Source organism: Perissodus microlepis, chromosome 11, assembly GCF_051167445.1.
Source record: "Perissodus microlepis isolate ML-2025 ecotype Zambia chromosome 11, ASM5116744v1, whole genome shotgun sequence".
Lineage (NCBI taxonomy): Eukaryota > Metazoa > Chordata > Actinopteri > Cichliformes > Cichlidae > Perissodus > Perissodus microlepis.
The window spans coordinates 20822464-20848799 of NC_140471.1; the positions used below are offsets into that span (position 1 = coordinate 20822464).

A 26336-nucleotide genomic window follows, 5' to 3' on the forward strand; every position below is an offset into this window, starting at 1 on the left:
TTGCACCATAAACATTTTAAGGATGCCCTCAGCTGGGAAAGGGTGGAGTGCCCACTCCAGGTGGGGACGAGTTCCTGGTCCAAGTGGAGGAGTTTAAATATCTCGGTCTTGTTCACGAGTGACGGGAGAGGGGAGCGGGAGATCGACAGACGGACTGGTGCTGCTGCTGCAGTGATGCGGACGCTGCACCGGTCCGTCGTGGTGAAGAGACAGCTGAGTGTAAAAGCGAAGCTCTCGATTTGGAGGTCGATCTACGTCCCTACCCTCACCTACGGTCACGAGCTGTGGGCTGTGACCGATCCCACAGCTCGTGACCGTAGGTGCGGGTGGGGTCTCTCATCTGTCTCTTCAGATGTTTTTATAAAAGTAGATCGATTAAGGTTTTAAACAGACTATGAATAAAAACTTTTGTATATTTTAAACACATTTCCCATTTAAAATAATAAAAAAAAAACAACATGCTGACATTTTTATGGGTAGTATAACATTTTAATAAATCCAGAATCTAATAAAACTGTGAGATTCTTTACTATAAAAACAGACTAATACACCTGATTACTGTATTACAGTGTTGAACCACACTGAGGGTAAATGTGTCGTCTTTACACATGTAAATACTTTTTATTTGAAAAATTTCATGTAAATTTAAAGCAATATATTATATTTTCTGTACCATAAAAAATTTCTCCATATTTTAATTACCAAAATTACAAACTGTTAAAGTTCCACTACTGTACGATATTTTTCTGTCAGATTATTTGTTTGTTTTGTTTTATTTTTACAGAATTTTACAGATTATTTCCATTTTTAAACAATGTAGGGGAGAGCGGGGTAAGTTGTCACACGGGTAAGTTGTCACACTGTTCATAACTCCAACACTAGAGGCTCTATCTCAAAAATGAAATAGCCACTTTGTGTGACTTCTTCTTCTATATCAAATCAAATCAAATCAAAATTTATTTATATAGCACATATTAAAACAACAGTGTTGACCATAGTGCTTCACAGTCAATAAAAACATGAGACAGTTAAAACAAACAATAAAAGAGGACAACAAACAATAGGTAACAACGCAACAAGCTAAAACAGCCAACTAGACAGAATCAAAAGCCAAAGTAAAAAAATAAGTTTTAAGACGTAATTTAAAAGACTGGATAGACTCGGCAGTGCGAATATGAACGGGGAGATTATTCCAGAGTCTGGGTGCCACGGATGCAAAGGCCCGGTCGCCTCTCGACTTCATTCGAGTCCTAGGTTGTGCTAGGAGCCTATGGTTGGACGATCTAAGCGCCCTGTTGGGATTGTATGAATGGAGTAAATCAGAAAGATAACTGGGCGCTAAATTATTCAAAATATTAAAAGTGAACAAAAGAATTTTAAAATCTATACGATATTTAACAGGGAGCCAATGTAATTTGGCTAAAATTGGAGTTATGTGTTCATGAATTCTCGTACCTGTTAAAAGACGCGCAGCTGCATTTTGAATTAACTGGAGCCGGCAAAGAGAGGAGTGTTGGAGGCCCGAGTAGAGGGAGTTACAGTAGTCCAATCTGGATGTAATAAATGCGTGAATAAGCTTTTCAAGGTCCTTTAAAGGAAGGAACGGCTTTGCTTTGGAAATCTGACGCAACTGGTAAAAGCTGTTTTTTACCACAGTGGACACCTGTTTCTCGAGTTTAAAAGAGCCATCCAGGAACACTCCGAGGTTTCTTACAGTGGACGAAAGATGGCTAGCGAGAGGGCCTAGGGCATCAGCTAACTGGTCTAGCGGAGTGTGACTACCAAAGACTATGATTTTGGTCTTATTCTCGTTCAATGTAAGAAAATTATGTGATAACCAAATTTTAACTTCATGCAAACAGTTGAACAGAGGTTGCAAAGAAGCAGTCACATCGGATTTCAAAGGTAAATAAATCTGGATATCATCGGCATAACAGTGAAAGGAGATGTTGTATTTACTAAAAATTAATCCCAAGGGCAACATGTACAAAGAGAAAAGAGCAGGAGCACGGACCCTTGAGGCACACCACAATAAATAGGGACAGAAGCCGAGGAGTGTTGCCCCATAGCAACAGAGAACGACCTCTCTGAGAGATAGGATTTAAACCAAGATAAAACCGTACCTTTGAGACCAACAACATGTTCCAGTCTTGATAGAAGAATGTTGTGGTTAACTGTGTCAAAAGCAGCAGACAAGTCAAGTAAAACTAAGACCACAGAATATCCAGAATCAACAGTTAAAAGAAGATCATTAAAAACTCTAAGTAAGGCTGTCTCTGTGCTGTGGCGAGGTTTAAAACCAGACTGAAACTTTTCATTAATACCATTTGCATCTAAAAAGGCCTGTAGTTGTTTTAGAACTACCTTTTCCAATATTTTGGAAATAAAAGGGAGTTTAGAGATCGGCCTGTAGTTGGTGAGACCAATTAGGTCAAGATTTTTCTTTTTCATAATAGGTTGCACAACAGCATGCTTAAAGACAGACGGTACACAACCTGATGACAATGATGCATTCAGCAGAGATAAGATACAAGGACCAATAACATGTAAAGCTTCCTTAAAGAAACGAGAAGGAAGAATATCATGTGGGGAACCAGAGATTTTGAGATGATCAATTATATCTTTTAAAGCAGAATAAGACACTGGCTCAAACTGTTGAAAGACAGTCAAGCATTCAGAGGCTGGAACTGGGTCTAAAACTGATGATGGATGAGATGGATGAGAAGCCCTTAAAGCTGAGATTTTATCAGAAAAATACTTTAAGAATTTATCACAAAGAGCAGGGGAAGTATCCCTATAAGTGGTAGTGCGAGGGTTTATCACAGAATTAAAAGTATTAAAAAGTGCTCGGGGGTCAACCTCCTGTTCACATGTGGTCATCTGAGGTGAGCACATCTTTTTTATTTTTTTGACCTAAAAGGTAAAATAAATCACTTTAAATTTTCTTCAGTACAACTTTGTTAGGTATAGATGTTACAAATTATTATTTTACACAAAATAGAGGAGACATTAACGTGTCTTTTGATACTTCAGCTGATGTGCTATGTTGAGCTAACCCTGACATTTAGCCAAAATTAGCATAAATGTCAGTTTGGGGCAAGTTGTCTCATTAACTTTGGGGCAAGTCGTCACATGTGACAACTTGCCCCAGTACAAATAAATGCTCCAAAAAATTGTGATATTGTAATTCATTTGTATTTGTAATAAGGTTTTTGAAGAAAGGAAGGAGAGGCAGGAATTAAGGAAGGAAGGAAGAAAGTAAGATGGTTCGAAATTATCAACGAAAGACAGAGCGTGGCAGAACAGCACCTGACATTATGTTAAAGGCAGTCAGGCAGGTAAAGATGCAGAACAAATCAATCAGAAGTACAGCAAAGGATTTTGACATAAATTATCGTACTCTAACTCGGTATTGTCAAAAGATTACCAGAGAAGAAATTGAAAGTCAGACAGCCATGCCAACAACAATGGTTGGTTATACAACGCCAAGGAAGATTTTTTCCCCTGATTTGGAAAAGCAGCTTGTTGAGTATATTACTAGGTCAGCTGACATTTATTTTGGTCTGTCACCAAGTGAGGTCAGAAAGCTTGCCTACCAGTTTGCTGTGGCACACGAACTGAAGTTTGTGCCTTTGTGGGCAGAAAAAGAAAAGGCCAGCAAAGAGTGGTTTACAGGCTTTTTAAAGCGGCATACAACATTGTCACTGAGAAAGCCAGAAGCAACTAGCCTTGCCAGGGCAAGTAGCTTCAACAGAGAGAATGTCAGTGCTTTCTTTGACAACTTAGACAAAGTGTTATGCAAATATGAGTTTGGACCAGGAGACATTTGGAATGTTGATGAAACTGGGGTCACCACTGTACATAAACCAGACAAAGTGTTGGCCAGACGTGGATTCAAACAAGTAGGGTCATTGACCTCTGCTGAAAGGGGAACCCTTGTCATACTGGCCTGTGCTGTCTCAGCCATAGGGAATAGTTTACCTCCATACTTTATTTTCCCGCGTGTCCACTTCCGTGACCATTTCCTGATCAACGGGCCACCCGGCAGCAAAGGAGGGGCAAATTCCTCTGGATGGATGAAAGACACACACTTTGTTGACTTCCTGCAACATTTCAATGAACATACAAAGTATTCAAAGGAGAAGCCCTGTTTACTCCTTTTGGACAACCACAAGTCTCATCTGTCCATTGATGGACTCAATTATGCCAAAGAAAATGGCATAATCATGCTGTCATTCCCACCCCACTGCTCACATCGGCTCCAACCATTAGACAGGTCTGTCTACGGGCCACTAAAGAGGCACATCAACAGCACGTGTGATGCCTGGATGAGGAACAACCCTGGGAAGACAATGTCTATTTATGACATTCCTGGGATTGTGGCAATTGTATATCCTCTGGCTGCAACCCCATTGAACATTCAGGCTGGTTTTAGGGTGGCTGGGATTCAACCTTACAACAGAAATGTATTTCTGGAAGCCGAGTTTGCACCATCCTACGTCACAGATCGCCCTATTCCGGACCCTGCCCTGCCAGGCCCCAGCACCAACTCTGCACTGCCAGGCCCCAGCACCAACTCTGACCTGCCAGGCCCCAGCACTACCTCTGCACTGCCAGGCCCCAGCACCAACTCTGACCTGCCAGGCCCCAGCACTACCTCTGCACTGCCAGGCCCCAGCACTACCTCTGCACTGCCAGGCCCCAGCACTACCTCTGCACTGCCAGGCCCCAGCACCAACTCTGACCTGCCAGGCCCCAGCACTACCTCTGCACTGCCAGGCCCCAGCACTACCTCTGCACTGCCAAGCCCCAGCACCATCTCTATCACGAGCTCACCCTTACCCAGCACTGCAATTACTGACAGCGGACTACCAACTCCAGAGGACATCCGGCCATATCCAAAAGCTGGCCGCCGAAAACCATCCAGCAAAGGAAGAAAACGACGCAAATCAGCAATTCTAACTGACACGCCAGTGAAGCAGCAACTAGAAAAAGAAAAGAATAAGGCTGAATCTAGCAAAAAGCTGTTTCAAAAGAGAGGGACGCGAGGGGGGAAAACATCTGGACCTATGAAGAACAACGCAGCTAAAAGAAGAAAAATAATTCAAGAGTCATCATCAGATGATGAAGAGTGCTTCTGCCTTGTCTGTGTGGAGCCATTTTCAAACAGTCGTCCAAAAGAGACCTGGGTAAAATGCGTAAAATGCAACAAATGGGCCCATGATGCTTGCACCTCAGGCCAGGCAATTTATGTGTGCCAGAATTGTGACTCTGAAGTTGAGTCTGATTAATCAGAAATAGGGCATCTGTTTTGTTCAGAGGATAAACATGTTAAGTAAAGCAAGTTATTTGCAGCATTCCATTCAGTTATGATGGATTTATGTGCAAGCCAGAGAACATTTGAGTTTAAAGTTCAAACTAAAGTTTTCTTTCTACTTAATGTTTTGATTAAAATGTGTATTGGATTGAAATAATTGTTTTTTTTCCAAATTCTCTTGGCATAATTGTTCAAATTTCCAGTTTTGGTTTGAATTTAACAATTAAAATCAATAATCACAATTAAGTATTTGTGTTCTTATTTTAAGATAATCTAGTGTGACAACTTACCTGCCGATGGGGCAAATTGTCACAAGTGCACATTCTCCATTCAACAGTCTACAACTCCGTAATGAGATAAGATATGAAAATGTAATGAATACATCATATATGCCTGAGACTTCCTTCTTTCATTTGGTGAAACATTTATTACGTTGTGATGTATGGTGCTCAGTAAAAGTTAGTCAGTGTGAAAAGTGTGACAACTTACCCCGCTCTACCCTACTTTATGTTTTAATCCCAGAGTCACTTCAAAAACTCTGGCCACCTACCATCTGTAGTGAGTGTATTCAGATATGAAAGTGACTCTAGACCAGATTCACCCCAGAGCTTTTTCGCTATCTCTGAAAGGCTGTCAGTTCACTGTTTATCTCAGTTGTCAATGCCAGGTGAGAAGAATCCACCTGGCATTTACAGTTCAGTACAGAAACAACTTTAGTGAAGGTGACAAATGATCTTCTTATGGCGCTCTGACAGTGGACTCATCTCTGTACTTGTCCTGCTAGACCATAATATTCTATTAGAGCGATTAGAGCATGCTGTAGGTATTACAGATAGTGCGCTGTGTTGTATCATATCTAATGCACTCCAGTTTATTCATGTAAATGGAGAATCTTCTTCACACACTGAGAGTAATTATGGAGTTCCACAGGTTTCCGTGCTGGGACCAATTCCCTTTACATTATACATGCTTCCCTTTAGGTAGCATTATCAGAAGGCATAGCATACATTTTCACTGCTATGTGGATGACACCCAGCTTTATCTATCCATGAAGCCAGGAAACACACACCAATTAGTTAAACTGCAGGAATGTCTTAAAGACAAAAGGATCTGGATGACCTCTAATTTTCTGTTTCTAATTTCAGATAAAACCAAGGTTATTATACTCTGCCCTGAAAATCTTAGAAATATGGTATCTAACCAGATTCTTACACTTGATGGTATTACCTTGGCCTCCAGTTACACTGTGAGGAACCTTGGAGTCATTTTAGACCAGGAAATGTCCTTCAGTGCACGTATTAAAAATATGCAGGACTGCTTTGTTCCATCTGCACAACATCTCTAAAATTAGAAATATCCTGTCTCAGAGTGACGCTGAAAAACTAGTTCATGCATTTATTACTTCTAGGCTGGACTACTGTAATCGTTATTATCAGGATACCCTAAATACTCCCTGAAAAACCTTCGGTTAATCCAAAATGCTGCAGTACGAGAAAGAGAGAGCATATTTCTCCTGTATTGGCTTCCCTTCATTGGCTCCCTGTTAAATCCAGAATTGAATTCAAAATACTGTTCCTCACATACAAGGTCTTAAATAATCAGGCCCCATCTGCTGCAATAGGTGTAGACTGCTAGGGGGATTCCCATGATGCATTGAATTGATTGATTGACTGATTAATTAATGTCTTTTGTCCTGTCTTCCTCCCCTCACCCTGGTCGCAGTAGATGGCTGCCCCTTCCTGAGCCTGGTTCTGTTGGAGGTTTCTTCCTGACAAAAGGGAGTTCTTCCTTCCCACTATCCCCAAAAGTGCTTGCTCATAAGGGGTCATATGATTGTTGGGTTGTTCTCTGTAAGTGCTATTGTATGGTTTAGCTTTTCATATAAAGCGCCTCGAGGTGACTGTTGTGTCTAGGGATGGGTATTGATAAGATTTTCACGATTCCGATTCCATTTTCGATTCTGTTTAACGATTCGATTCTTTATCGATTCTCTTATCGATTCGTTTTAAAAAAGGAGAACACTAAGGTCGATTAGCTTAGAACTTTGTTTTATATCTTCTCTTTGAAGAAGGTAGAAATTTAGGAGTAACATGGCCTTACAAACCCAACAGTGAGATCTTAAGAGATCCAGCCTACGGCTCTTCAATGGGGTGTCACAGGGTCCCCAGGAAAAAAATTTGTAAATGTAAAATAATAAAATAAATATTCGTCTGTAGCAATAACAAAGTATAACATAACTTATTCTGTGGCAATTACACAAGAATATCCAGTAATGTCCCTGCCTACAATTAAACACATTCACTTACCGAAAATCGGGGGCATCTGCTGCGGCAGCCTTTTACCACAAACTTAGTCACTGCTCGGTTACATTCGTCTATCCTGGCCTGAAAGGACACGCTACTGGTAGACTGCAGCGAGAACTGCCAGCATCTGAGCCAGCCAGACTCTGTCGGTCTCTCTCATCATGGTCACCTAAATGCACAGTAATGGCAGGTTTTGTAATAAGGCAGATCGCGCTAACATAATATGCACTGTTAGTTGATTATTTACCTGCCGCATTAACGGGAGAGGACGTGCAAACGTTACCGCTGCTGCTGGGTTGAGATTCACGAGTCCGGAGCGGAATTAAAAACACGACATTCATTTAAGGTCATCGCGTGTTTTGTGAGCAAATGCTTTTGCATATTCGTAGTGTTTCCTCCCTTAAATGAAATATCTACTTTGCAAGTATTGCAAGTTGCCCTGTTGTCATCCGTTCTCATAAAGTATAATCAAACTTTTGAGCGTTTGAGACGCTAAGGCGCCGTGTTTCCTGCTGGGTAAATGACGCTCCGCAACGTGGTGACGTCTTTCGGGGCGACTGGAATCGATGAGGGAATCGTTTGCAAAAATGGCAAACAATTCCAAGGAATTGAAACAGTGGGAACCGGTTCTCAACAAGAACCGGTTTTCGATACCCATCCCTAGTTGTGTCTACTGTAAACTTTACCTGAAAAGGACTTCAGCCTCTGCTGTTGAGACGGACTACACCATGATGCTACTGCCACCATGCTTCACAAACATGAACATCTCTGATTGCTTTTGTGCAGCAACACATGTTCTGCAAGGTTTGTCTTTACTGCGACGGGCCCGACTTACTAAACTAAAAAATGACCAGCAGATGGCTACAAAAATTAATATCATATGCATAGATTTAAGTTTTTAATGATTTTACTATTACCTACTGTGATCACCTTTAAAATTCTTAATTCATAACCTTTTTTAGTTAACATTAACGCGATGACTTCACCACACAACTCAGTTTATCGTATATTTTATATATTTAGAACTTATCATGAAGAAGGCATCATCAATACAATTCTGAAATAAATGTAGGAAATTATATATTATTTTATAAATATACCACTTAATACAAAATGTAAAAATAGTGGTGAAAAAAACTCAGTATACCAGTTCTATTTTTCTTTTCCTTTTGAGTTTTTGTTTCATTTTTCCTTTGTAATCCAGACCAAATTCAGCCCCCTGCTGGGATCAGGTTAATTTTGATATTTCACATCAAATAATCCTTATCCTGCCACATTACTTTTGAACAACTGGGCCCTACGAACCCAACGGTATCCAGTTCACACTTGACAAAGAAATGCATGAAATCTTTAAGTTAAAACAGCTGGAACAAGAAAATGAAGAACATATTGCACGATGCAGTTTCACATTAAGTCTATAAATAAATCAGCTTGTTAGAATAACTGAATGACTAGATTAATAAAATATATCTCTTTTATCCAAGCCCCAGATACATATTTTTAACATTTTCAGTAATATTAATAAAACATTTCACGATCAAGTAGACATTCAAAACAGCAGCATCTCTGTCAACATGAACATTTACAGCCCACACTCTGAGAAATCTAAATAAATTAATTAAATCATTAGTTACATTGTTAATTTAGTTGTGATGTTTTATAAACAAAAGTCTTAAGTCATATGTTTTTTTCCTTTTTTTGCTGAATATTTCTGAATTCTCCAGTCTCAGTGGACAAAGTATAAGTATCTTTTCCCAGTTGGCAAACTCAAAATTGACTTTTTTCCATTTGCTGCCATTGTTTCTTAGATGATTCCACCTTCAGACAGTACCTCCAAACAGGTAGATTAACTTGTTGGCACCAATATCCGGCCTATACAATAATAACAAGAAGACAGAGTTAAAATGTATCGGTTTTAAATAACAATAATTTTGTGTTAATGTGTTAAAATTGCAGCTGTGTGGTAGAGTTAGATGTGGAAATAATGACTGTTAGAGTGAACAGCTTGTTACCTACAGAGCAAGTGAACTAGTTATTCCTTAAATTTACTAACATAATTGCTCAGGTTACAGATAGAGACATTAAGGAGGTCACGTTTGTCATGTTTCTCACTTGTAGTGTTCCGCTTGTAGAAAACAGCTCCACCGAGTACAAACACCAAACCCAGGAGCAGCCCTGCTACGCCTATAGCAATCTTATTCTTCTCTGCCTCGGATGTTGGATCTGAAAACACATGTATCACTATATTACATTTATAAACTGTGAATTTAATAAGTCTTATTTAATAACATCATAAACCAGGATGAGGTCCAAGAATAAGCTTCCTTTCACTGTCTTACCCCAGTCATAAAATTTGGGCTCCATGAGGCTGGCATGCTCCACCATGCAACTGATGTTCTCTCCAGGTTTGGGTATAATCTCCAGGTATGAGTGAATCTGGTAGAGCCAGTTTCCATTGGGTAGTTCATCAGTGGAAGTCACATTAGATGTTGCCTCCTTTCCGTCCCTCAGCCACGTCAGTTTGATTTGTTTGGGATAAAAGTTGTACGCGCTGCACATCAACATGCCTGGATGTTCACTTTCTGGTGACTCAGCTAACCTCAGCTTGACTGTGGGCTCAACTTGTGGAAAGAACAGACAGTCAGAATTATTTGGTATAAAATTAAATACCATCAATTAACACTGATTAGGCATTGCAGCAATAACACAGTTTCTGTAATGAGCCTTATATCCTTCTCTGGAGCTTCAGTTTTCCTGTAATCCTCTATTCCGATAGAGGATGGCGTGTTACCAGTCGGGCAAAAAGCAAACCAAAAATCAGATTTAAATGAAAAAATTAGATCCAGATTTACAACTTCATAGATTTCATTTGAAAGCAGAACTCTTAGCATTGTAAACTCTAATCGGAAAACTCAGTTTTATTTGCTGTTAACTATCATTCATATGGCCCTTACTCACAGTTCCTAGGTGAATTCTTAGACTTTCTAATTTAGTCCTCAGCTCTAATAAAATAATTATAGTAGGTCATTTTAATATCCATGTATATGCTGATAATGACCGTCTCAAAATTGCATTTAACCTGTTAGTAGACTCAATTCTCTCAAAATGTAAAAGACCCCACCCACCACATTAATCTGGATCGTGTGGGAAAGGTGGCATTAAACATTTAACAGTATTCCCAGAAAACCCTCTGTTTGATTAAGCTTATAATTTGGGCTGGATCTTTTCACTCGGAACATTCCCTTAATTAATAAACTATGCTGCATCATCGCATTCAGATCTTCAGGTTTATCTCTGGCTCTCTTCCACATTGTGTCTTTTGTCCTGTCTCTCTTCCCTCACCCCTGACTGTTCAGTGGTTGTCTGTTTTGTGGTATCTTTTTTCGGATTTTCGCTGATATTCCTTGCCATTCTGTCTCCTTGTTTCCCAGTCATGAATTCTCTGTTAGCTCTGTTGTTTCTACTAACTGTTTTATTTCGGGAACTGCTTTTTCTTTCGTGTCCTCTGAGCTTTTTACTTTCAGTCTAGGGTTTTCTCATTTCTCTAATTTGTCCATCCGTCTTCTTGCTCGTGACCAGGGTTAACAGAGGGACATCTTAATTCCTAAAATTAAGAGGGCTGAGGAGCAGTAACTAAGCACGCAGGGGTGTTTCCTTTATGGAAGTGTTTTCACTTTCAACATTTAAAAGAGATGGCGCACAAATCAGGAGAGATTTTCATTCATCAGTAATTCATCAGTTTGGAGTGTATAAGGAAGTTGAACACAGGGAGGTAATGATAACTCCACACAAATCCACAGGTTGGGTTAAAACTAGGAACCCTCTTTCTGTGAGGCGACAGTGCAAAACACTGCAGCACTGTTAGTAATTTTCAAAAACTTACCAGTCACAGGATTCAGTCACCAGCAATCTTTTTCTCACGTACTTAAAAAACATTTTAGGGAAAGTCCCTGTAGAGCACCAAGCTGTTACCTAGTGCTTTATTGATATCACAGAAATAAGAAGTGTAACTATCAATGGCTGCTGGAATCTAAAACATCGTTAGAGTTTCAGAGTTTTTCTATGCTCACCTGGTCTTGAAAGCACATCAAACACTAGCGCGACGTTGGTTCTGCACTTCTGTTCGTTCTTTTTTTCTTGTTCCAAGAAACGTTCGTTTTTGTTGAGTTCATCTGCAATTTCTTTAGTTTTCTCTGTGTAGCCGACATATTTCCCCAAAGTGCTGTTGTACTGACCCTGAAGCACCTTATTAAAGTAGAGCTGTGCCAGATAAACAACATCATCTTTGGAAGTAAACAGGCAACGAATCAACCCGTAACCAAAGTAAGCATCTGTAACACAAAGTCAACAATTAGCTGATGCCGAAATGCTCACGTGTGTTGTCTTCTCACACACAACGCAAGCGCCAGTTCGACAATCTTAAACGTTAGCTTGTGTTTACTAAATAACACAAATGAATCAAATGTCTTTTTTATTTTTACTGTAAGACCGATAAACAGCTATTATCTTGAAGTTACTTACCTGCTCTTGAAAATAAGAGGAACACACTTGTTAGCAGTAAAGTGCAGCGAATATGCATGGTGAAAAAATAGGAATCACGAATGAAAATAGGAAGAAGTCTGATCTTGTTGCAGAAGGAAGTGAATCGCCAGATTGAGCAACAGTATTGTTATGCAGGCTTCTAGTAGGCGTGGTGCACTGTGGGACATGATTTACTTCTATTGTCGGATTTGTGCAAACAGTAAAGCTTTTTTTAAACACAGACAAGCCATAATTTTTATGTAATATCCACAGTTAACCCTGATTCGTTTGAATTACTGAACACAACCCAAAACAAGAATTTCTCAAGTCTGAAGTTACTAAAAAGATTTATATTTGATTTTATTAAACTTATTGGTTTTGCATTTATCTGAACACTAGCAGGCTAGCAGCTTATATCTATATCTATAGCATATCAGGAAATGTGTTTTTATTTATTTGTAATAATACTGATTTTAATGGCCGATGTGTTTATTTAATGGGACATCAGAGCTTTACGGGTTTTGTAACCAAAGATAAAGAGCTGAAAGACAATAGTCATTTTTTTCAACAAGGATTTCTTTATTTTGCTGGTATAGAAAAGAAGATTAAATAACAACCAAAGTTACATAAACAATAAAGCTGGTGTTTGGTTACAGACAAAAATTAGCTTCATTGCCCAGCTATGGCAAACTATATTTATTGTGCATATAATGCAAACATTTTAATCCAGTCTTCACTACTTTAGAAAACCTTGTTACATTTTACTGCTGCCTCCTAGAGACTCTGTTTTAGCACATTTTATTTAAAATTCATAATAACAAGCTACTTCTCACTGCTTTTGTGTCTCAAGCACAGCCAGCATCTCTTACTTGGCAAACTTTTCTGCCCTTCCCCAAGGGATTTGTGTCTCATGCCAGGATCAAACCAGAGATCTTCTGCTTGTTAGAAGAATGTGCAAACCACTACACTGCAGAGCTACTACTGGAGAAAATGACTGCATGTTAACTAAAAGTGCTGCAACAGCCCAAGCAAACATCAGCAATTTAAATAAGGAAAAAAAAAAAGTCAAATTTCCTGTGTGAATCTGAAACACTTCTCACAATAAAGACTGGATGTGATTAGTGGATACTGTTTCATTACAGTTAATTTTTAACCTTTGGACTGACCTAATTGTTGAATTGTTTATTGAATGAACCATGACTTTGTGCCCCAGTTTTGTTGTTTATTTGTGTGATTTTCATGTGTGGAATCTCTAAGATAGATATTGTTTTTTGTTTTCAAGTCCTTTTACAATTAAAAATGTTCCCGTTGCCACTCCCAGCAGGCCCAGAGTCAGGCCCACTGCACAGAAAACATCCAGTCCACGACTTTCATGGCTTTTCATTATTTCTGTTTCTGCGGAAGAAGAAAAAAAGAACATAATTACTGACAACAGTAAACAAATCTTTTCGTTTTATTTTTATTCATTAGGGCAAATATTTACCCCAGATTCTTGTTTGGGGTGTCTCCAGTGCCGAGTGCTCCACGGTGCAGCTGTAAATGTCGCCCTCGCTCGGGGTGAACACCAGAGTTGAGAACTGGTGGAAGGTTTGATCTTTATTGGGAAAATACCGACTGAGCGACACCCCCTCAGACACTGGATGACCATTTTTGGTCCAAGTAACATTGATGTCAGGTGGATAGAAGTAATTCACAAAGCAGATCAGGCTGTTTTCAACTCCCAGCTCGACTTCATCTGCAGGGTAAAGCATGCTCGCGGGGGGGTCTGTGGTAGGATCAAACACAATTAACATCATCAGATCTTATCAGCAATGTTACAACATGACGTCAACACAAGAATAAAAATCCTTTACCTTTATCTTCAGGTGGATTTTTCTCCTCTACTGTCCAGTATGACAGAAGTGCTGGACATGCTCTCTTGGCTTTTTGTGCATTGTTATATACATTCAAATTCTGAAATGTTTCACTTGGATTAAATATAAAATACCGGGGCACCGTGTATACAACTTCATGTCTTTCGAAATCTGTATACATAAGCTCCTCAGCATCAAATTCAAACTGTGCCTCAGTTCTCCCATCAACAAAGCAGGCCACGACATAGGTAATTTCATGTGAAACTGAGAAAAAAAGACAAAAAATGCAAACAAGAGAATAATAAATGTATTAGTATGAACAGAATAGAACAGTATAGCCCTTTATTGTCACTGTACATAAAATATAAAGAGTAAGACAGGAGTATTAAATAACAAACTAAAGGAAAATAAAGGAAACATGTAACACATTTCATAACATCAAATCATGTGTTTCCAGAGTGTTCGGCTTGTAATGCAGGTTAACGCATGAATGAACCCAGGTGGAAGCACAATCCTAACCTCATGCAGTGCAGTTAATGATCTAATATAATACTACACAGAAAAATAAGACTGCATCACGAAGAGCAGTGATGAAATACATGCCAGTGAAGCTGGGGTGTTATTGTTAACCTCACAGTAGTATTAGTGAACAAGAAAATTCAAGTTACCAGACGACTTGAGAAGAAGAGACAAGTTGAGAAACATACATTGAATAGTATGAGTTTATAGTAAAGGAGTAAATTAGAAATTCATCCTTACTTTGAGAGAAGACGCAGAAGCTGTTGAGCAGCAGGATTACGAGAGCAGAGCGCCTCATGTGTGAGCTGCAGGTGGCCATCATCGGAAATTTCCCCACTGGTCCAAACTGAACAAAATGCAAACTACGATCTCTTTCAGGGTCAGTTAACAATAAAGCCCGGCTACACCTTCTTAGCACATGACCACTGATGGTAATGCAGCAGTCTAACCGGTTGAACAGGCGAGATACCTCAGAGAGATCGTTTGCCAGTAGCTACATAACTTTCGTGCATTCACCGTCATACAGAAAAGTTGCCTCCGAAATTCACATGATGTTATGAAAGTTATTACACCATCTTTTCGGCTTTACCGCAATTCTGCTCCACATTTCGATACTTTCCGGCTTCCTTATCCTGCTGTCGAAGCTCATTCTGAGGTTTTTGTTCCAAGATGGGTCACATGTTTAGTTTCCTCAAAAAAGAGGAACCGTCAAAAAAACCCAAAACAAAACTGCACTATAAGCTGAAGACCTTGCTTATAGACACACACGCGCACACACACATAAGGGTATAAAATCCTTTCCCTCTTGTAGTTTAGAGAGAAAAATCTGTGTCTCCTATACTCACTTAAATTGTGGTTCTCATTTAATAATAATGAAACGATGATGGTTTTATTCACGTTACGCCACAGAAATCTGTACGTTTGAATTTTTTAAGTATACAGAAGTAGTAAAAACCCTGAAAGCAGAAGTGGTGTATAATGAATGAAGTGAGTGTCCACAGTTGCAGGGTTCACAGGTCCCTGTGGATTTCTCATGTTCTCACCAAAATGCACTGTGTACTTTCAGACACACTGGAGGCATTTCCATTTTTCTTCAATATTTCCAAAGGAGATCTGTAGTGAAGTTTCCTTTCACTGCAGTGTTACGTCATGGTTTCTGGCTGCTTCTTCTCTGCCTTTGTCGATTTTTTGTTGACTTTGGTGGAACAGCTGATCCAGTGATTACTGACAAACCTGACTTCAATTAGCCTAAAGTCTGTTCCTTTTTTTAAAAAAAGTTTACTTCCTTGAAAACATTTCCAAGCAACTGCAGAGTTACGTTTTTAAGTTTAACCAGCTTACACTGTAAAAAAATATTCCGTGGAAAAACAGAAAATGTCCTGGTAATTTTCTGCCAGTACATTTTCTGTTTTTTTACGGAAGTTTGACGCACTTTTCTCTAAATGATAAAAAGGAAAATTCTGTAGATTTACAGTATACTCTCTGTACTATTTACGGACATTTCCTTCAGCTATAAAACGGAAAATTCCGTTTATTCACAGTATATTTTCTGTATCATTAACTGATATTTTCCGTTAATAGAAAAATTGAAATTTCTGTTCATATTACTATTTCCAAGCACTTCTTTTCACTGTAACTCATTAAATATAGTTCTTTATATCCTTAAACATACATTTCTATGCAATTACAACCTAGTACACCATGTACTCAAAAATTCATAAATTAAAACTTAAATTAATTTTTGCTTCGTACACAACAACATTGGTACAATTAATGTTAAATATTCTTTTATTCTCCTTAACTCAAACACTATACTAAAATATAATGACAGCATCCATCTTGTCATAAAACGACTAAACAGCTGATACATGAACAAAATAACTCACAAGCTTTCAAATTTGAGCATTTTTATTTCCTTGAAATCAGGTTGCCCTCATGTAAATGTGTTTATTTACATTCATTCAAGTGGCTACCAAGTGTTTTCTTCAAACAGGACACCTGACAAACAAAAAATGTCATATTTAACGATATGTTCACATTTAATAATATCCAGAGTACCTTTTAGTTAAAATCACTGCCTTGTGGTAGTTTTGCCTCAGCCAAATGGTTAAGGTGTGGTTTACATCCATGTCTGTCCACTTATGATACAGTATACACATGAAGTCAGTTATAGCCAAACACCTTTGATTACTGAATTGCATTCACTTCATTAAACATCATTAGGCGCGTTGCTACGCGCTGTCTGTCCTGTCTGTGAGCTCACGAAGCAGCAGTTCGGGGATGAATGACGTCACGATCCTCTGTCGGAATATAGTAAAACCGAGGACGGTTGGTTAGTTGGCTTAGTCCTCCTTTGATCGAATCAAAGGATCAAAGAGAGCTGACGTCATGGCTGACGTCACGGCTGACGTCACAGTCGCTGCCAGAAAAATCTATAAATAGACCCCAGTTTCCTTAACTCGGCATTTCAAGAAACACCTAGTTGTTTTCGCAAGCCAGGAATCCTTGGGAAAGAGAATCGTTTCACATTGAAATTATTCAGTTAGCGGTTTTGTTTTGTTTTTTGCCAAACTTTTATAGAAATGTCACAGGAACCGTCCAGCAATTCAGTGTCTCACAGAGAAACGAGAGAGGAAGGACCGCTCAACTCAGGGGAGAGAGGAATAGTCCAGGGCATGGAGCCCAAAAAGAAAATTCGCATAAGCGAGATAGAGGGGGTGCCCGTAAGGATAACACTGCAGATTGGAGCACTTGAGCAAGATGTGCATGAACTTGAGGAAACGCAACAGTTTCTCCTTGAACAGAACAACACCATTGTTGTTCAGCTGTCCAAGGCTGAAAGCGAGAGAAATGAACTAAAGAAACGGAATGCAGATCTCGAGAAAGCTTTGAAAACTATTCAGTGTCAAGTGGAAGAATTACAGTTTTCAAAAACCAAAAATGCTACTGAACCTGAGGGACTTGAGACTCCTGTTGCTCAACCACCTCAGGATGAGGTTCAGGGTACTGGTATGTGGCATCGTGGTGCCAAATGCCTACTTAAAGTAGGTTTAGGTCTTGCCACAGCGGCCCTTATTGTTCCTGCAGCTTTCTGGGTCTTCTCAAAGATGTCCACCTGACGTGAATGACCCAGCTGCTCCCTGTGGCATTGTGTTTATAACTGATGCGCACCTGCGGACCACTTATGTGCACCCCTGTTTATAATCTTGTGAAAGACGCACGACAGACCTGACCATATACTCATGTTTTTCATCATCTACTTTTATTACTACAGGTTTACCACTACAGATGGCTGCAGCTCACAGCCACACACAGTAACAACAACAACACAGCAGGACCTAGTTCAGCCTTTAAGCCAGCAAGGCATGATTGCAGATTGGCGCTCAGGTGCGTCCACCTCCCCCGCTTTCCAACCACGGTCCACCAACTACACCAACCTCCGATAACTATGCCGTGCTCTCCTTTAAGTTTTATTTTGCCCCTCACCCCCCAACCAGTCATGGCAGATGACTGCCCCTTCTTGAACCTGGTTCTGCCTCAGGTTTCTTCCTGTGAAAGGGAGTTTTTCCTGGCCACCGTTGCCCAGTGCTTGTTCATAGGGGGTCATTTGATTGTTGGGGTTTATAATTTAAAATGTCATTTTATTTAAATTATTTCAGGTGAGGGGTTCACTTGATAGGGAGCACAAAAAGCTGCAAATATAAAAAAACAACAACAAAAAGTGTATTTAGCAGCAAATCAAAAATAAAAATAAACAAATATTTAAAAATTCCCTACTGCTTCGTTTATTTACTTAAAAGAACAGTTTTAAATTTTGTGTGATAGTGTCATGGCCCTTGGTCAAGTGATCCAGGGTTTACCTTTTGGACTGTGTGAATCTGGTTTAATTTGTGTCCTTTGATTTAATAGTATTCATGGTTCTGTTTCTCGTCTCCCATGTGTCCATGTTGCTTTTGTATGTCGTGTCTCTTTAGCCGCCGCAGCAGTGGGCGGGCACATCCACATCATCCACGTCGCCGCCAACATACGTTGTATGTTTAGACCATTTATATCATTTGACATCCACAGGACATAGAGGTTCGAAAGACACTGAGTCATGCAATACCTTTAATGAGAATACTGTCAGTGAACACTGATGAGCTTCTGCTTCTTTAATGAACCATAATTCTCATTAAAGAAGCGGGTTGGCTTATAAAGTGCTCTGTAGTTATCTAATGCAACTGCCATTTGTTTCAGGACATAACCACAATCTGTAATCAACACAGGGTTTATTGAACTGTCGGGTGTGCAGACAACATGGCACGCATGAAAAATGGGTAAGGACATTTTGTGAACACTCATAGTTGATGTCTTAATTATGGGAATAGCTACTATGTAATTGATGCTTCCTATTCTATCAGATAAGGTGCACCTTATGTGGAAGTGGGTTCCAGTGGACCCGTTTTTGTGAAACATCTGTTGAGGGTGATTTTTTTTGGCCTTGCCTGTGTGCAAAGACCAACCATCTAAAATGTTTTGCATTTTATTTTATGTTCTGTGAAGAATATACTAGCAGTGATGTGTGATGAGATTTTGTTTTCCTGCTGAAGTCCATCATCATTGCAATCTAAAAATAAAAAGGAGAAATTTTAACACCATAACCCTCAGGTGCTCAGAAATAACCTGATAGCAATTATCTGGTGGGTCGGAGGATCATACATCATACTTCAGGTTCATTGCGTTCTTCGTGGTCTGAACCTCAGACATGAACTGGTCAGAAGAACTGAGTCAGTTCTGCAACAGAAAGAGAACTAAGACAGCCACACCATGTGACAGCAGTTAATGATTTGTCTTCTCAGTGTTTTCATAATATTTTCAGTCACTGAATACAATGAAAAGCAGAAAATTCTGAGTTGAATATTCAATACTAAAAGTTCCAGATTATGAAAAGTGACCCCAAACGGTATATTTATTTTTTTTCTGTCCACCAAAGTAAATATGATTCAATAGATTTTTGTAATTCCACGAAAAATCACCTTGCCCGGTGGGCCGATGGCCAGTCCAGTTATGGTCATTACGAGGGAAATTTCTTTTGCAGTTTGTCTGAAAAGATGGACTTGCGCTTCGGGATCCTTTAAACATCATTAGGCGCGTTGCTACGCGCTGTCTGTCCTGTCTGTGAGCTCACGAAGCAGCAGTTCGGGGATGAATGACGTCACACACACTGTAAAACCTAATAAGTTCACAGAACTCAAAAATTGTTGTATAACAGATTACACAACAATTTTTTAGTGATGTTTTTAAAAGTTTTAAGTTTAACTAAAATAAAAATTATAGTTGCAGTTGCCTTAAATTACCTCAATGTTAACTCATAAATGTTGATATTCCTCAACTTATAATTAGGGAGTAATAGACTCAAAATGTTCAATATTTTTCAACTTAATTAAGGTGGGAAATACACTCAAAATATTTTACATATTGCAACTCATACGATGTGGGAAATAAACTCAAACTTTTTCATATTTTCTAACTTATAATATGGGAAATAAAACTTAAAATCTTCAATATTTTTAAAATATTGTGGGAAATACACTTACAAATAATTCTAAACTGTTTGCCCAGTAAATTATAATCAGCTAAAAGTGTTAGAAAACTTTTTATTAAACACAATGTGCTTTTAAAAAGGCACAAACAACAGAGCTCACTCATAAAAAAGTGCTTCATAAATAAAACAAGAGAAAATGACTCCAAGGGTCTCCATCTCAATTCTAAAATTCAATAACATTTTCAGTATTAACAGCAATTGCAGCTATTAGAACATTGAGGCATTTAACACTTACTGTACCTTGACAGCTGCAGCTCACTTTCTTTTTTAAAAATACATAAAAAAAAAAAAACAGTACTGGTTTCCACTGCTGTACTTATAGGGAACAAACATCAAGGCAGTGCATTTACGTATTAGGCAACAGAACATTAAACATGAATAGTGCATGAACTGAACAGTCATTCATCTTAAATGTGAGGTAGAAGAGGCAAATGATTAGGAAAAAAACAAACAAAAAAGCTTCCTCAATACTCAGCTCAACAAGTAGTCCATTCTGAGTGATTCACTCATTGAACAAATCATTCTTCAGCGTCAGTAGACGCCCTTTCAGTGGTTTGTTGTCCTCAAGGCACATCACAACCTTCTGGATAAATGTGAATGTAAGCTCAAGTTTCTTTGGGTATTGTAGGTCTAGTGCATAGATGTACCCAAAGAGCAGGAGAAATGAGTCAGCCAGATTTGTGGGACCATTCACAAGTATTTCATCCTCAACGACAATGCAGATGCTTTCGGGACTGAAGAGGGCCGAATCAGTAGTGTCATTCGTGACAACTGTCAGCAGAGCCACAGGAGTGTCAGTGAGGTCTGGACCATCTGCTGACTGCAAAACAAAAATAATACAAGAATGAGTTCAGCCCCACAAGGACACAAATTATGCTATCGATTAGAGGTGTGAATCTTCATAAGTCGCACGTTTCTTTTAGGATTATAATGTCAACGATTTAATTTGATATGGCGATACATCATGATGCATTACAATAATCTTAATTTGGGTTTGGTTTCAAAACATATGTTTAAATAAATGTTTTCAATAATAAATATATGCCAAGATATTTGTTTTTGTTATTTACCAAACATTTCTCTGACCACAACATGGCACCTCCAAAAAAATAGAACACTTGAATTTTAAAAGGGAGATAGTTTTTATCTGTGGATTTGTTTTTGTTTAATAATCTTTCAACTATTTTCATGTTTTCTGGTTTATGCGTAACAATCTTCTTGCAATCTTATTCAACAATAGTTGATATATGGGAGAAAACAAGTCAGATGAGGACTGTGTTGAACCTCCTTCCTGATATACACCCTGGTTCTCCTTGAGTTCTGAGCGATGTCATATGTTCGACTGAACAGCTGGGCAAAGGGGTTGATGCTGAGGCCAGTACACTTACATCACAAGTCCTGAATAACGTGGAGGCATCTTCACGCAGGTACACAGGAAGTGCACGAAGGACGAGGGCCCGTCTTGTATTTACATCATGCTGTTCCTAGATGAACATACAATATCTATTAGAATAGTATTTACACAAATGCAGAGTAAAAACAAAGTGTTGGATAGCCATGTTCTGATTGTCATTGTTATAGATCAGGGGTGTCCAAACTTTTTGTGTAACGGGCTAAACTTGTCAATCTAGAAGGGTAACCCAAAAAAAATCTAAAAATTTTGAATAATTCAGGGCAAAATTCTCTAGTTCCTTTGTATTTATTTTTTATTTAAATTAGGACACAAATTATAAAACTCACCCACTGACAACTGGTGAAATGTTGACTCTCTGTAGCGCTCTTTGCAGTCTGATATCTGTAAACAATATGTGCACAAAGACGACTTATTAATGTTCAAAAACATTTTTTGCACAGCACACACACACACGTAGTCAGCTGATGTCATCTGATGCAGATCTGCTCCTTGATCAAGTGACATTTGTCCAGATTTTTGGCACGACTGACATCGAATCAGCACCTCAGCTGGATGGCCCAATTTACATACCCAGCGCAGCTGATACTCACCACAATAATTTACTAAGATTATATGCACTCCTGTTATTAAGTCCAGTTCAGTCTGTTAATGTTAACCGTTTCAAACTAATGTTGATAGGTGTGTTGCTAAGCTTAATAACTTAATGAAGTGAATGCAATTCACATTTGTGTGAACATTTGTCTGAGATTAACTCTTTGGGCTCTTTACCTTACAATATAACATACTTGAGTCGAAAGTTGTTGACTGTTTATTCATGTGGCACCACTTAAAACTGAACAGATCTAAAGAAGATGTTCCTGAACTTTGGGTTTATTCGAACAGGACGGATGGATAACCACAGGACTTTTCCCCATATGATAACTACAACACAAAATAAATTAAGATAGATTACTGTCCCAAACTTAAAGATAAGTGTATTTACTGGACTTGTTTTGTCAGTGAGGAGCAAAGTACAATTAGAAGTGATTGTTCTGATGAAAAGTTAAACTGTAAACAGCAGCGTAGTGAATAAGGATCTGTATCCACGAATCCTCAGCAGTGACAACACTTAAACATCATAGTTCAAAATCCTTAATTCACACCTTTCTCTCCACGGTGTTCAAATGCTCTTAGCTGTTTAAGTAGAGGAAAAAGTCTGACATATTTCATGACCATTAAATGTTAGACAAGGCTCTGAAAACGAGGTTACGGTTACAAACAAAAACCTCTGCTTGTGCGCACACACCCTAAATCACAACAAATAAGACAATAGTAAGACAAATTACTACAAAGTCTTGTTACCACTCTTCATATACCAGTGTGACAAAGTCCTGAATGCAGCCTGCATGTTAGTACATCAAGGTCCATCTGAGCTTTAAATAAAATAGACTCAGCTTTTCCTTGGATTTTGAGAGTTGCTCAGTTCATACAGGAACTGCAGCAGTCGGGGTTAACATGTCGCTGTGTTGCTCCTCCATGTCAGCCATTGAGACTAGTCGCAATTTATTCTGAGGAAAAAAAGAGAAACAACAAGACATTTTAAAAAGTTTGTATTTTTGTAATTTTTTTACCTAGAACATAAACAACATAAACAAAAAAAGGATTAGGGCTGTGCGATATGACGATATATATCAGATGATGATATAAAAATGTCTATCGTTTCATATTATACACTATTGTTTGTTTTGTGGTGTTGCAAAAGAAACTGTTTACGGCAATATTTTTTTCATGGTTTTGATGGTCACTGTAGTTGCTATATTATTTCTTAAAGTTCTCTCTTTCTCTTATACTTACAATAACCACACTATGGACGGACAAGTGACTGTTTTTACGCGTACTTTCGTTACCAACAATGACGGTAAAACCATTGCGTGGCTCCGCTGTATAAAAGGCCCCAAAGTTCATAGGATAGTTTTACTGGTGTTTATAAGTTCATGTAATAGCCAGTCTTCTGTCAGTTTGGGCCAGCCCACCTTCTAGTGACATCATCCGGTTAGTAAGGTGGGCAGTTTAATGTCGGATGAGCAGTGTTGGTCCGGAGGGGGTGCACTGATTCCTGGGGAATGTTAGGTGTGCGTAAATGACAAGTAAGTAGTGACCTGTGTTGTATTTTGCCTTTGTTTGTGTCAGTACTGTAGTATGTTACCATTTAGGAGCTAATGTAGTCCGTAGTTGGAGCGGTAGGCCACGCACGCAACGCGTGAGTTCACCCTCATTTCATATGCTAATTTATGTTGTTAGCTTACCCCGGTTTAGCTTTGTTGACGCATGTACGGTCGCTCATATGTCCATAATGTCATTTCTGTGTTATCAGACCTTCTCTGTATGTTGTATGTGATGCTTGTGATTGTTTACTTTGAAGTAGCGGAGTTTGTAGCGAACAATTAGGTACGTGGATTAATAAAATAGCGAACGTAGTTTGACCGGAAGTATAGCGTCCCGCTTGCCCTTCACAATAAGAGCATTATAGCGGATTATAATGGGGGACGCTTTTATTTTGTACAACTACCGGAAGTAGTTCCTGAGTACTGACGGTTGCTTAACCTCGAACTAATGCTATTTAGTTGCATAGTGTGAGCAGTTTGAAGTGTATTATATTTTTCTGATCTTTATATGTGATTATGTTAACTATGTTGTATTATGTTTATATTTGAGTATTTGACTTGTCTATTCTCTTTAATTATCGTTATTTCCCTTGTTTATTTCCTTTGTAGGAAACCACACACACACACTTATGTACACCTGCTGTGTTTACAGCCCCAGAAATTGAGTGGTGACAATAAAGTGCCTCAAACGGAACCTCAAGCTCCCTCCTTCTTTCATACTCTGGGACAATTTGGCCTTAAGTGGTGTTCTGGCCGACACACCGGGGTGACCGTAGTGCTCAAAGACTGAATCAGTGCCACAGCCGTGCCTATCTTTGATATCTCCACTACATCCGCCGTCCGCTTGTTTATTTTCCACATAAACCTTTCACAATAAAGCTCAAGTTTCTGTTGAGACGTTTCAAAATAACTCATTAAATATAGTTCTTTATATCCTTAAACGTACATTTCTATGCAATTACAACCTAATACACCATGTGCTCAAAAATTCATAAATTAAAACTTAAATTAATTTGTGCTTCGTACACAACAACATTGGTACAATTAATGTTAAATATTGAAGGCACAGAGAATACCAGCATGGCCAGCAAGGATGAGGCAGAACCAGCTAGCTCCATCAGAAGGACCAGTCAAAAGAAATCGAGGACCTTATTGTTAAACGAGGGGCTACCTCTGTAGCATGGACATGGTTTGGTTATGAAAAGTCTGACACGCCGCAGAAAACTGTACTATGTAAATTATGCCACAAACTGGTCCCCACCACCACTCAAACACGACAAACCTCTTTAACCACCTACACAAGAATCACATGAAAGAGTTTACGAATGAAAAGCAAAAAAGAGTCGTCAGGTGCTCAAAAATAATCCTTAAACTCAAACGTTAGAACAGGCTTTTCCTTGCACCACGCCGTGTAATAAATACTCAGAAAGAAAATGGCGGCTGTTTAAACTCATGTCTAAAAATGTATAGTTTCATGCATCGGTCAAAACACTCGACTCCAGGTACACGACGCCTAACTGAAAACATTTCACATAAGTCGAGTTGCCCGAGAATCACAGAATTTACAGAAAATGCACTATTTTGTGATATATATCGTTATCAGGAGAGATATGTCTTATATTGGGATGTGAGATTTTGGTCATATCACACAGCCCTACAAAGGATTATAATTCATGTAGAGTTGCATACACATAACACCATTCTGTTGCAACAAAAGCAGTTTATAATTAAAGTAACATACATACCTTGAAAAACTAAATCAACCACAACATTAAACTCACCTTGTGTTTGTAGAGAAGGTGATCAGGGTTTTTCTTCATTTCCTGAGACCAGCTGCTCTGGATCATCGCCAGCTTGTATCTTCATCTTTTTTTTCACTCGGGGAAGTCTTTCCTTTTCTTGGCCATTGCTCTGCACTGGAAAACCAAAGTGTGTGATCAAAGGTGAAATAAGGGATATTTTTCCACTGCAGGACTTAGAGTGCTTCAAGTAGTGATAGCTGTTGATCCATTTCTCAAATAATCTGTAAGGATCTGGATTTTTAAGAAAGATATCTCTGCTTATATTTGGCTAAAAGCTTGATATAGACAAGGCATATAAAGCCCCTGCACACCAGCACTGCGCTTACATTATAGTTCAATCAAGAAATAGCCATTATTGATTTATTATTGAATTTTTTTAGTAATAATTTTTAGTATTTCATCACATTAGCACAGTGGGGTGACAAAAATATTCCACATACTAGAAATGCTGCTCAGCATTTCATAAATTACATTTTCAACAAATGTTGGAGTAAAAACACAGTTACAGGGAAAATGTGTCTGTCTGTAAATATTAACTAAACATTTCTATGTGCTACAAAATAGACATAATTGTAAATGTGCTGAGGTGAAACTATACTTTCAATAATATTACCACTACAGTCTGTTAACCACCGAAATAATATATGCTGGTCAGCTAGCTAAAAGTCTTTACTTTAGCAGCCCAAATCAGAGGCTAACATTAGCATTTGCTTGCATCAGCCGGGAAGGTCTGAGGCTTAAACTAGGGTTAGTGTAACTTTTCCTGAAACCCTTTAAAGTGTACAGTAGAGCCAACTGTAAAACACAGGTATTGATACAGTACTTATTAGAGTCCTAGAATAATTTCTAGGACCATGAAGTTCTCACTTTTCCCAGTTA

The 26336-nt window shown here is 38.8% G+C and overlaps 2 protein-coding genes across 3 annotated transcripts; both read right to left on the bottom strand.

Annotated features, from left to right (window-relative positions):
• Positions 1 to 9080: 9080 nt before the first annotated feature.
• Positions 9081 to 12277, bottom strand: LOC146377696 (H-2 class II histocompatibility antigen, E-S beta chain-like). Its single transcript, XM_084943096.1, has 5 exons — positions 12142 to 12277; positions 11691 to 11951; positions 9960 to 10241; positions 9733 to 9843; positions 9081 to 9492 (listed from the first exon to the last, which is right to left on the bottom strand). The coding sequence occupies exons 1-5, from the start codon at positions 12197 to 12199 to the stop codon at positions 9467 to 9469; spliced, it is 738 nt and encodes a 245-aa protein (XP_084799222.1). The 5' UTR covers positions 12200 to 12277; the 3' UTR covers positions 9081 to 9466.
• Positions 12278 to 12692: 415 nt separating this feature from the next.
• LOC146377697 (H-2 class II histocompatibility antigen, A-U alpha chain-like) lies at positions 12693 to 15707 on the bottom strand. 2 transcript variants are annotated; one of them, XM_084943094.1, is made up of 5 exons: positions 15557 to 15707; positions 14754 to 14859; positions 13995 to 14258; positions 13625 to 13906; positions 12693 to 13536 (listed from the first exon to the last, which is right to left on the bottom strand). In XM_084943094.1, exons 2-5 carry the CDS (start codon positions 14833 to 14835, stop codon positions 13394 to 13396), a joined length of 771 nt encoding a protein of 256 aa, XP_084799220.1. In that variant the 5' UTR covers positions 14836 to 14859; positions 15557 to 15707; the 3' UTR covers positions 12693 to 13393. The 2 variants fall into 2 exon arrangements, with proteins under 2 accessions (XP_084799220.1, XP_084799219.1); XM_084943093.1 differs by lacking the exon at positions 15557 to 15707 and having other exon boundaries at positions 14754 to 15505.
• Between the last annotated feature and the right edge of the window lie 10629 nt (positions 15708 to 26336).